This window comes from Tamandua tetradactyla, chromosome 26, assembly GCF_023851605.1.
Source record: "Tamandua tetradactyla isolate mTamTet1 chromosome 26, mTamTet1.pri, whole genome shotgun sequence".
Lineage (NCBI taxonomy): Eukaryota > Metazoa > Chordata > Mammalia > Pilosa > Myrmecophagidae > Tamandua > Tamandua tetradactyla.
Genome location: NC_135352.1, coordinates 30,497,025 through 30,510,124, shown reverse-complemented (window position 1 = coordinate 30,510,124; position 13,100 = coordinate 30,497,025). Strand labels below are relative to the sequence as shown.

The window sequence follows — 13,100 nt, the reverse complement described above, 5'->3', positions numbered from 1 at the left end:
GCCGCCCTTCATTGCTGAATGCGCCGGGGAATGTTGTCACTGGGTTTACTTTTTTCATTCCCAAATATAGTCTAAGAAGTAAAGAAAATTTCTGCCTTTATTCCTATAAACCTCATGTGGGTGCCAGGTCAAACCCATATATATATGTGTGTGTGTGTGTGTATGTATGTATTTTATTTTATTTTATTTTGTTTTTTGCCAGGAAACGAACCCGCGTCTCCGGCACGGCGGGCGAGAGCCCTGCTTGCTGAGCCAGCACCGCACCACCCCCCCATATATGTTTTTGGTAGTAATTTTTCAGAATTTTTTATACTTGACAAGAATGTTCCCAAAGCTTTATGACCTGGCAAAGAGTCACAGGTTAGGGAAAGACTGTAATGAATTACAGAGATAAGTTTCTTAGAATTAGGTGGTAAAACAGTTTTCTTGTATGGGAAGTCATTGCATAGTTTTCATTTAGCTGAATTTGAATATTCATTTATCTGTTCATTCTTTAAATATGCATGGAGTTCTAAATATATAGTAAGAATTGTGTTGAACCTTGACACAGTTCAGAAGAAGCCCGGATTTAAAGATAAACATTAATGGCAGCATACGCTTGTTAGTGATTTATATTTTACGTGTTGCTTTGAAAATATTGTTGCCTTTGGAAAGATGGCTCCTGTCTGAACCTGAAACTAACATGGTGTACTACCAAATCTGAAACCAGATGTTCTTTTCTATAGAAAATATGTTGGCATAGACCTTTCCTACTATTCTAGTTAATATTTAAGAGGTTTTTATATGTACATTTTAATATTTCTCTTTTGAGACCTAATTTCACTGAAAGGAATCTGTCCTACGTGAATGACTCCATTTGTTTGTAAACAATTTCCAAATAATCACTTTAAACACTCTACTAATTCTTTCTATACTTTCATACTAGAAAGCCATCTGAAAATATCAAAGACCAGTAATTTTAGAATATAATGCACTGGAGATTTCCTCTTTCGATGTTTTATAATGCTCATGCATTTATTATGCACCTATATTTGCAAGGTCCTGATCTGGTGCTCTCTTGATATGAGTAATCATTTGGATGGAGGAAGGGAAAATACTGTGCTTCTGAGATTGAGAAAAAAAGACAGTGGCCAAAAATGTGTAATTAATGTCTATGTCCTCTTGCAGCAAATTAGAAACCCTTTTAAAGTTTAAAAAAAAAAAAAAAAGTTTAAATTAGAAACCCTTTTAAAGTTTAAAAAAAAAAAAGGTTTTCAGTTCTGCTAATAGTATATTTTAAGAATATTGCGTCTTTGTTTTCAGCAATATCTCAAATTTGTATTTTCCCCTACGAAAACTGATAATTTTGTAGCAGTTTGAGCCGAGTTCTTGAAAGAGCAGTTCTTTTTAACACAGAGCACATGGGAGCAGGGGGATTCTATTTAACAGCTCTTGAAAGAGTTCCATGCCAGGGTGACTAAAAAAGAGTTTCCAGAGCAAATGGACATTAAGCATTTATATATCAAATTTTAGAAATTGAAAACGGATGCCTAATATGAGACACCATCTATCTAGCTCATTGTGCAGGCTAGATAGTGACATGCTTTAGTGTTGAGGCTAAGTGCGTAAGCTTTAGTTAGATTCCAGTAGGCTCAGGTTCAAATTATTCTAATTATTAGTTGTGGATCCTTGACATAAGTATGTAATTTCTCTGACCTCACTTTCCTCATGGGCAAAAATGGCACCATTTTATTCATTTTACAAATACTTATTTGTAAAAATACTTATTTTTACAAAATATTTATTGGCACCCACTATGGCCCAGGAAGTTTCCAAGTCCTGCAAATACAGACCTGAATGAGACTTAATAGAGTTTGCATAATGATGGGAAAAGACAAATAATAGATATATACAGACCATGACCCTAGTACTCTACACATACAAATTTATTCTGTTATATTATTGTTTATGTTTGATTTTAAGCTCTCATTTCTGGAAACTTTATTTCAGGGAATTTGGGTCCCTTCCTCTCTTATCTCTCCCTGCCCATTGAATGATATTCTGAGTACGGCAGGGAGCATGTGATGCTCCAGTCTTCTCCGCCAAAACATGGAGTTTTCGTGCTGCCTCTTCTTCCATGAGTCCGCATGTTATTGCTGAGACACCCCTCATTCCTATATGTGAGACCCCTTGAGGTCCAGTGGCATACTATTCCATTTCTATTATTGAAGCCATAAAGTAATTCTGCTTCTTAGAAATCATGCTGGATGAGGCATAAGAATCAGTGAGGCTCTCTCTAATGGCATCACCTAGAACGCCATGCATCAGTTTTTTCTTTGTAATCCTGTTACCCCCTCAGGTCTCTGTCCGAGAGTTAGGGTGCCAGTTTCTTCTGCTTTCTGGTGCCCCAGTCCTCTCTGCAATCTCTCCACCTCTCTGGGACTCGGGAAAACAGAAACCTCTGTCTCGAACGCAGTGAATCTTTTGCCCTTATCCATTTGCCTGTGTTTTTCTCTCCCTAGCCCTTAGTCAAATGAGCTGTTTTTCTAGTGTAAAGGGAATCCTTATCTTTAAAATTCCTATCTTTCAACTGTTAGAGGTATATCCTTCATCCTCTCCATTTATTCTTTCCCCCAGAGGTTTTTCATGGCACCGGAGAAGCAAGCCCTTGGCCGCAGACCTACTTCCTGGGTGCTGCTCAAACATTCCTTGTTTTTGCTTGCATATCTTTGTGGGGTAGTGCTCTCTGCTTCATCTGGAGTCTTGCCACCTCCCTGGGTTGCTGCCTACAAAGCAGAGGGTAGGCTGCTTTTGGTGGGCCCTGTTTAATCCTCTACTGTCATCAACTCCCCTCTGTTTCTCTTCCTGCTCCCAGACTAAAAGTATTCTTCTAGTCTAGGGGGAAACTCCTCTTTTTCTCATACCATATTTCTCCCAAACATTTTGGTTGTACCCCAGTCCACTCCATTTCACCCAGTAGCATAGGCTTTAGAAAACCAGCAAGAGACTCGGGCTCTTTCTACTTCTCATCTTGTCTCATCTCTCCCGGAGGCAATGAAATAAAATGACCGCTGGGATTGAGAGGGGTGAGGCAGAGCAAAAACAAAAAAAGAGAAAAAACCTTTCAGCAGGAAAAATAACAAAGCCGCATTAAACAGTATTTAAGTAAACAAATAGAAAAGATAATAACTGATTGTAATAAATACTCTGAAGAAAATCAGCCTCGTGATATGATGGAGAGTAAAGGAACAGAACTTTGGAATGGGTATTCAGGAAATATCTCTCTAGAATACTAACATTTGAGAGGGGAGAATGAAGGATGAGAAGGCAGATAGCCATTTTTTCCTTCACTGCCTTACAGTAAATCCTTAATAAAATGGCAATAAGTGGCACTTAATAAGTACTCAAGAAATGGCAGTTGTCATGATTGTTGGAGAAGCCAACAGAATAGATAAATGGCTAGCTGAAGTCAGTAATGATTCTAGGAGGGGTCATCCACAATTGAATTGATGCTAAAGCTCACACTTATATGGTAAATAATAGGTTGTCCCACAACCATAGATTCTGTAAATCCTATCCCTCTGTTGGCAGCAGTTATTGTTTGGCTCTGTAAAATGCATACTCTGGTGTATGCCAGAGTGTCTGAGGGTTGAATTCCCAAGAAGATAATGGTAAGATCTCTGTCCAGCTACGTGAAACGTTCTCTAAAAGTGTGCATGCATATTTATCTTTGGGGCTGCTTTTCTCAATCTGTTCCGTGGCATTGAGAGAAGAGTCTGTTAAAATAGGCCGCTGAGCCCCTTGATTCGTTCTTCACATGCAATCCTAAAAGAAGCGAGAACCTAGGTGAGGCGGCATTGTACACCCTGCAGGCGAAATCCAGCCCTGCCACGTATTTTTGCACTGCTCTTGAGCAGAAAATGGTTTTCACATCTTTTAAATTATTGAAAAAAAAGATAAAAAGAAGAGGAGTATTACATGACACTTGAAAAATACATGAATTGAAATGTCAGTGTCCATAAATAAAGTTTTGTTGGAAGACAGCCACACTCAGTCACTTTATGTATGGTCTATGGCTGTTTTCTTGAGTAACAGCAGAATTGAAATGGCCTGGCAGACAAAGCCTAATATGCTTATTTTCCGGTTCTTTACCTAAAAAGTTTGCTGACACCTGATATAGATGATCAGATTCTTCTCTGGCACAGTACAGTCCCATCTTCTCATCCAGAACACATGCCAGCATGTGGACTACCCAGTAGCAAATTTTGTAAACTAGGGAATGTGTTTTGAACACACTGATTTCCACAGTGTTACATTTTAGATAGGAATTTACTGTCTTCAAATTATAGTTTTTTTGCTTTTTTTTAATATAGATTCTTATAAGTAAATTTGGGAAGAATAATAACTAATGCTTATTGAGCACTTACTTCACATAAGCACTTTATATTCTATCATTTCAGTCAGGAAAAATGGATTCACAATAGTTACAAGTATGATTTATAGAAGTAGTAACTTACACTTTGCATGCTTACATTTTATGCTTGGCAAAGCATTTCCAGATACATTGATTGATTTACAATACTGCAGGATAATCATTAGCTCCATTTTACAGATGAAAACATTGAGGTTTCCTAGTGTTTTCTAGGAAATAAGACCAGGAATTTAAACACAGATCCTTGGATTTCTAATCTAGAACTCTTTCTATGATACCTGTATTATACAAACTGTCCTAACTTGCCGTATCTATATACTAGCTCCACCATCATTTGCTTAATACTTTTCTGTAAATTGACTCTTTGCAACCTAAATATATATTTTAGTCTTTCCTAAGCAATAATATATGAAATCATAATTTGAATTTTTTAATCAAATATTTATGTAGTACTTGCTATATTCCAAGAACTTTTAAGTACGTTCTCAATTCAGTTAAACCTCATAAAGTCAGGTTTATCTCATTTTATAGATTATAAAACCAAAACTAGGAGAGAGGTTAAGAAACTTGTCCAAGAACTCATATACTTAGTTAGCAGGAAAGCAGAATATGAACCAAGGCAATCTAATTTCCAGGTTTTGTGCCTTTGACCCCTTCATTTGTTTGATATTAAATATTTTTCTTGTACACATTAAATTAAGTATATATGTTTTAAGATTGTAAATATTCAGCTGTATACCATCTAAAATGGTATATAAACCGTACTGTGCCTCATTAGAATATTCAAGGATGACTTAATCTCCTGAATATGGAAGAGAAAGCCCAATCTATTAACTTCATGAAACATGTTAGAAAGGAACATAATAGTAAATGTTAGGACACAAACTGAATATACTTATAAGTTATCAATATGATATTAAATGTAAACCATGAAAAATATAAAACACAGTGTTTGTTTAAATTTAGGGAAGTTTGTTGTTAAAAGGAATCTTAAAATTATTCCAATAAAGAATTCCTTCTGTAGCTCTCTTGTCATGTTGGGGATTCAGTTTCTCCTTAAACATATTCAAGGTAAAAGAGCATGTAACTTTTAGAGGCAGTTTGTGCCACTATTTTATACCTTGTAAGGAAGTCTTTCTACATTTGATCTAAAATCTACTTCATTGACCCCTTTGTTTATTTAGATTTGGTTTTAGAAAGTATTTTATGACTCCTCGCACCCCAGCCCCCACCCCAGCAGTGTTAGCTTCCTGAGTATATTTGACATAAACTAAAAATAAAATTATTTGGCATCCTTTGAGGAGAAGCCTGAAAGTGCTCATTAGTGGGGGAGCAAGCTAGGGTTAGAGTGTTTCCATGGACATCTAGAAAAAGGATTACTGCAGAGCATCACAGTAATCCTGCATGCTCATGTTCTCTTGAGTTGGTAGCCTTGTGTGGTACACGTAAGTAACAAGGCTGGTTTTCTTATGTGAATTGTAAAGATGCTCTTAAGGCAAGTCATAAAGGAAAGTTCCAAAATGTTTTTGTGCAGGAAATGCTACCATTGGAACAACTTTTTCACCTCTCAAGATGTCTCTTGAAGTCACGGTCATACTTTACATGCATAGATTCTGCTATATACATTAAAATGAGTGCCATTAGTCGTATTTATGAGTTGGGCTTTTAAAAAATATCACCTTAATTTTTAAATTTTAAAATTAAAGAGAGAAAGAGAGAGACAAAGAGGAGACTAACACTTAGCGGTCTGTCACTTGCATTTTAATATATTTATATTTTTTAATGCTATTCTCCTTTCCCACAGGCATTTCCTATTCAAAACAGGAACAGGGACAACGCCACTGTTCAGTACTGCAACCCCAGGATACACAATGGCATCTGGCTCTGTTTATTCGCCGCCTACTCGGCCACTACCTAGAAACACTCTGTCAAGAAGTGCTTTTAAATTCAAGAAGTCTTCAAAGTACTGTAGCTGGAAATGTACTGCTCTCTGTGCTGTAGGGGTCTCGGTGCTCCTGGGAATACTCCTATCGTATTTTATAGGTAAGAACAAGTTATAAGAATTATTATGTCTGTAAATCAGGATGTTCTAGCATTGTTTTGTTGGTTTTTTAGATTTATTTACTTGGTCAAGAAGTGGATCGTGAGGTTGTATTTTGTGGAGGAGGGGTCAGTCATTATATAAATTATGGAGTATTTTAATTAATTTTCAACAGATTTAGTTAAGTGGACAGCTGGTTTTGTTGGTAGTTCATTTTCATAAAGAATGAGGTATCCTCTTGAACACACACTATAGTGTGTGTTTGTCTCACTTATCCCTTGTGAAGCATGAATCTCTGTATGACGTTTCATGTGCAGAAAATAATTCATGCTCTTGCAGGCGTGAACAGTCTGCAGGGATTTCCTTCAAAGTGTAGTCAATAGTGAGCCCTCTGCTAGTTGTGATATTACATGCCTTTAGCCAGCTCAGCTAGCTAAGTGCAAAACTCATCACTTAGGACCATCATCTTGTACTCAGGAACACTCTCCAGAGAACTGTTCATGCATAAAACAATGAATGGATTATATCCTTATTCCTATATGCAGAATTTTCATCTTTTCAGATGTAGTACTGATTATATTTTTCATTTAGTAAGTAATCCAAATAATGGAAGGTAGCAATAAAAGTTGCAAATATTCCCTTTATTTAACTATTTCATAACATATATGAGCATTATATATTGGAAAATGCTTTTTAAATTGTCAGAAATGAACCATCTTTTGGTTCAAGGCCAACACACTGAAATGCTAATGGTGTCCACCGAGATAAGTCACAAAGTATGACATCCACTAAAAACAACAGCCAGCGATGCATCCTCAAGTTTACAAAGTGATTTATGATACCCCTTGAAATTCTGTCACTGAGTATTTCAGAACCCTACATAGTAGTCTGATGCTTTCTCAGTGAAGCAGTTTCTATCATTACCTACAGTATTCCTTCCTTAATGTTATACATTGTGTGCTTTGGAAAGTGAAATTACCATTTTTGAGTCACAATGTTTAACAAAATAATAGAATTTTAGAACATGAATAAACTTGAATGATAATTGGGGCAAGGATGACAATTACGTGGCATATTATATTCTGGGATTTCCAGTTCTTTGACCGTGGCAGACATTACTGATGCATCAGAGCACTTTTTTCTACTGAACCTGGATCCAGCCACATTGTCTTTATCAGAGTGCTTCATACAGCCACTACCTATCAATCATAGATGAAAGCAAGATGAAACTTATTTGTCATTTTTAATCTAGTTTTAATCTAGTTTGACCTCCTCCTTGTAAAAATCATACTAAAAGGGTTTCACTTGGCCAAGATCACATACTAATAAAACAATATCATGCTATTTCCTAATACTCAAGGTAAATGAGGAATATTACAACAATAAAAATCAATATTCAGAGACAGATTTCTAGTATTCAATTACGAAATACCCTAGCCTTTAAGGGAATCTCTTTTATTAGCTACAGAAATTATTTGTAACTTTCAGGAGTGTGTTGCTAAAGAATTTTAAATGGTTCTAAAATGCACTGCTCATAAATGTGCCATAATAAATTAAAAGTAAATGTTTATAGGGGATTTTTTTTGCTATAGTGCATACAAGCCGATAGATAAATACCATGCAGCTCTGGAATTCAGTGTCTGTATTAATGACTCCATCTGATTGCTAAGTACCTGTACCCTGCCAATTGTTACATATTTTGAATAACAGCTCTGATGCTATTTAACTTTATTAATATGGTGTGATTAACAGGAAGAATAGTATTTTAATATGAGATTAGACCACAATTCCTAGAGAGGCTTTTATTCTTTGCAGAGATCCATAAGTGCATCTATTTCAGTATAACACTTCTAAACAAAAAACTTAAAACTTCCCTTTTTTCAAAATGCCTTTTTTTAACTGGTTAGTAACTAGCACCCTACTCTATTTCAGCTAGTAAAATACCACTATCATACACTTCTCCCTTTGCTTTTATTTTGTTCCACATAGAAGCATATAGATTAAGTTAATATCCTCATGTACTCTTATAAATTCACAGACATGTATTGAACATTTATTATGATCTACCTGTACAAGAGGTACAATCCCAGTGTTGCATATATCACAAGAGAGTTGTCTCATTCTTTTACTGCTTTGATTAGGCACAAATATGCTTAGAATTTTCATTTGCTTAAATGACAAATGCGCTAACACAATGATTTTTTCTTAATTAGGTTAAGAATTTCAGTTCCTCATTAGTTAGCATAACAAGATCTTTTTGATTGAAGATGCTGTGTTTATACCCTTGAAAAAAAGAACAGTGCGCTTCTCATAGGGAAGGTCACCCTTTTCTATTGAGTGTGCATGTAAAGCAGAGAGGAGAAGGGGGCACTTGCCTGTCCAGTCAGATCAGCCTGATAAACCCCAGAATCAATGGGGAGACCAATGTCATCGTCAGATTGACCTCACCTCATTTAAAAAAAGGGCAACCATCCTTAGACTTTTTTCTTCTACTTCTTTACGGGTCTCCTTCTCTCTTATTGACTGTCGATTATAAAGTCAGACCCTTAAGAGATAAGTTTTAAAAGCTTTGGGAATTATTTCTATCCTAGGTTTTCTTTCTCACCTTCCAATAAGGTAATGAGAAATGATGAGAATCGCAGGATTAACATGTCTTCTCTAAAGTAAAGTTATCTCTCAGGATAGTCCAGGTGAACACCCTCTAGGAGGGAGGGAGGGAAGCAGACAAGGAGGGAGGAAGGGAAAGAGAGAAGGCAGCGAGGGAGGGAGCAGGCCTTGTCTTTGGTTTTTCCTATTCCTATCAAAATGTCAGAGAATAAATAAAGGCCTGAAAAGTGAAATTGCTAGGAAATGAAGACGTCAAGATTCCAACACAGGTTTCCCTGATTGCTCTTTCTATAATTGATGCTTCCTGGAGACCGAAAAAAAGAGAAGAAAACAAATAATTCTGAAGTACTTAAGCTATACTCATTGAGCAATATATTAAATGCAAAAACCTCTCAGGTTGTTCGTTGTGACTAGACACTCATGCTAATAATTATATGGATGAGGTGTTTTGAGGAATCACAGAAAGATTTCATGTTTGATGGGTAGGTGATATTATCCTCCTTTTACAAACCAGGAACCTGAGGCTCTGCAAGGGTAAGTGGCTTGCCCAGGGTGACAGAGCCCATGGAGAGACTGCAAAGCAGGCAGTTCTTTCCACACTCTAAGAAAGCTGCAGGAGAACTCTTGCACCCTGCCCTAAGAACAGCCCTACAACCCTAGCAGGTCACGAAGCAGTGTGGAATGCTAAAGAGATCTTTCCTGTCTTCCTCAGGCAATGAAAGGCAAAAAGCATCCAACTAATTATACAGATCAGAGATGCTTTTCATCTTTTATGCCATGACCATATGGGGGTTTTCTTTTTGACACAAACTCCAGAGATTTGGGGCAGGTAAAAAACAAAAGTGAAAATTAATAGTTATCCCACAGTGCATAGGAAGTCACTGTTAACTGTTCAGCATTCCCTTCCACATATTTTGCCATGCATGTAGACTTAAAGGTCCCTTATTTTTAATGATTTTGTACTAAGATTTTATCACTCAGCACTTATTATGTGTCATCTTTGTGCTATTTTTAATTAATTGGTTTCCAAACATGCACTGACTATTTTTGTATCAATGTAAGTACATGAGGGTGTGGGTATATGTGTTCATTTGATCAAATTATTGTTCAGAATACATTCTTTGAAAGAAATCTGCTGTGCCAAAGAGGAGGCATGCTGTAAATTTTTAAACCATGGGCAAATTATCCTCAAAAAAGATTGTATCAATTTATACAACCACCATTGCTAAATGTCAATAATTTTAACCAACTCTTAAGTTAAAAGGTTTCATAGTTGCTTTATTACTAATAGTGTGAGATATCTTTTCATATTAGTTGGCCATTTGTATTTCTTTTCATACGTGTGAATGCACTACTTTTTGCCTATTTTTCTATTGGGGCTTTTCTTCTTTTTTAAACTCATTTTTTTTTTATTGATAAGTTTGTAGCATTTAAGGAAGACCTTCCTAAATCTCATATAATTATTACTTATTTGCAGAAATATTAATTATATATTCCAATTCTGTATAACTTTTAACTTATTTCTTTTTAGTATGTTTTTTCTTTATTAGGTTGTAAGTTTACAGAACAATCATGCATAAAATGCAGAATTCCTGGGTGCACGGGTGGTTCAGTGGTAGAATGTTCACCTTCCATGCAGGAGACCCAGGTTTTATTCCCAGACCATGCACCCAAAAGAAAAAAAACATACAGAATTCCTGTACACCACTATATAACTAACACCTTGGACTGGTGTGAAACATTTGTTAGGTTGATGACAGTATTTTTTTATGATTGTACTGTGAATTAAAGTCCATGGTTTAACTTAGAGTACAGTGTTCGTGTACTGTAGTTACATGGATTTTTTTCTAATTTTGTTACCAGATATACAATCTAACATTTCCCTTTTAATCATATTCAGATATATATTTCAGTGCAGTTAATTACATTCACAATTTGGCGCTACCATCACCACCATCCATTACCAAAACATTTCTATCATTCCAAATAGGAGCCCTGTACGTTTTAAACCTTAACTTCCCATTCCCTGTCACACTGTCACCTAGTAATCTATAGTCCAGATTCTGATTTTATGAGTTTGCTTATTCTAATTCTTTCAATTTAGTGGGATCATCCAGTATTTGTCCTTTTATGTCTTGCTTATTTCAAACATAAAATGATGTCTTCAGGGTTCATTCATGTTACCACGTTTCAGGACCTTTTATGTCTGAATAATATTCCATTGTATGTATATATCACATTTTATTTATCCATTCATTGTTTGATGAACACTTGGGTTGCTTCCATCTTTTGGCAATCATGAAAACTGCTATTATGAACTTCAGGGTGTAACCTTCTATTTGAGTCCCTACTTTAAATTCTTGTGAGTTTATACCTAGCGGTGGGATTGCCGGGTCATATGGTAGTTCTATACTTAGCTTTTTTAAGAAACTGCCAAACTATCTTCAAGAATAGCTGCGCCGTTTTACATTGCCTCCTGCAACAAACGAGTGTTCCTACTTCTCTACATCCTCTCCAACACTTGCTACTACTTTTGTTTTTTTTAAACAGCAGCCATTCTAATGACTGTAAGATGATGTCTCATTGTAGATTTGATTTGCATTTCACATATATCTGTTCAAGTCTTTTGCCCATTGTTGAGTGTAATTGGGTTGTTTGCCTTTTGTTGTTAAGTTAAAGGATTTCTTGATTTATATATTCTGAATATTAAATATTTATCATATATATGGATTCCAAATATTTTCTCCCATTGTGTATGTTGTCATTTTACTTTCATAATAAAGTCTTTTGAGGCACAGAAGTTTTTAATTTCGATGAGGTCCAATTTCGCTTTTCTTTTGTTGCTTGTGCTTTCAGTATAAAATCTAAGAAATCATTTCTTAACGCAAGGTCCTGAAGATCCTTCCCTGCAGATTCTTCTAGGAGTTTGATAGTTCTGGCTCTTACATTGAGGTATTTGATCAGTTTTTTTATGTGCTGTGAGGTAGGCATCCTCCTTTTTTTTTTTCTTTTTTTTACAAATGGATACCCAATTTTCCCAGAACCATTTTTTGAAGAGTCTGTTATTTCCTAAATGAGTAGTCTTTGCCCCCTTGTAAAACATCAGTTTGCTAAAATGTGAGGGTTGTTTTCTGAGCTATCAGTTCAATCCTTTTGGTGTATATGTCTGTCTTTGTACCAGTACCATGCTTTTTGACTACTGTAACTTCACAATGACTTTCAAAGTCAGGAAGTCTGAGTCCTCCAACTTCATTCTCCTTTTTCGAGATGACTTTAGCTATTTGGGTCCCCTTACATGTCCATATAAATTTGATGATTGGCTTTTCCATTTTTGCAAAGAAGGTTTTTAGAATTTTGATTGATATTACATACACTTCCATATAAATTTGATGGTTGGCTTTTCCATATCTGCAAAGGAGGTTGTTGGAATTTTTATTGAGGTTGCATTGAATCTGTGAATTGCTTTGGGTAGTATTGACACCTTAATGGTATTTACTCTTCCAATCCATAAATCTTCTTTGATTTCTTTTAGCAATGTTTTGTAGTTTTGTGTATACATCCTTGGTTAATTATATTCCTGGATATTTGATTCTTGTAGTTGCTATTGTAAATGAAATTTATTTTCTTGATATCTTCTTCTGATTGTTCATTGCTTGTGTATAGAAACACTGCTAACCAGTTGGTGGTGATCTTGTACCCTGCCACTTTCCTGAATTCATTTATTAGCTCCAGAGGCTTTGTTAATGATTTTTCAGGATTTTCTGTATATGGAAGCTTATCATCTGTAAATATGGAAAGTTTTATTTCTTCCTTTCCAATTTGGATGCCTTTTTATTTATTTTTCATGCCTAATTTCTCTGGCAAGAATTTCTAGTACAATGTTGACTCACAATGGTGACAGTGGACATCCGTAGGACACATTGTCCAACAACATTGTAACAACACATTGTAACAACATTGTCTTGTTCCTTACCTTAGGGGGAAAGCTTTGGGTCCTTCACCATTGTCTGTGGGCTTTTCATATACACCCATTATCATGTT

The 13,100-nt window shown here is 35.8% G+C and overlaps 1 protein-coding gene across 9 annotated transcripts in view; it reads left to right on the top strand.

Moving 5' to 3' along the window:
* The window catches only part of TENM3 (teneurin transmembrane protein 3), a 1,405,686-nt gene that overhangs the window by 1,209,108 nt on the left and 183,478 nt on the right, over positions 1 to 13,100 (top strand). For all 9 annotated transcript variants that reach the window (XM_077144566.1, XM_077144565.1, XM_077144570.1 and 6 more), the window contains one exon: positions 6,216 to 6,454. In XM_077144566.1, the coding sequence (XP_077000681.1) occupies positions 6,216 to 6,454 (239 nt within the window). The remainder of the gene's footprint in view (positions 1 to 6,215; positions 6,455 to 13,100) is intronic.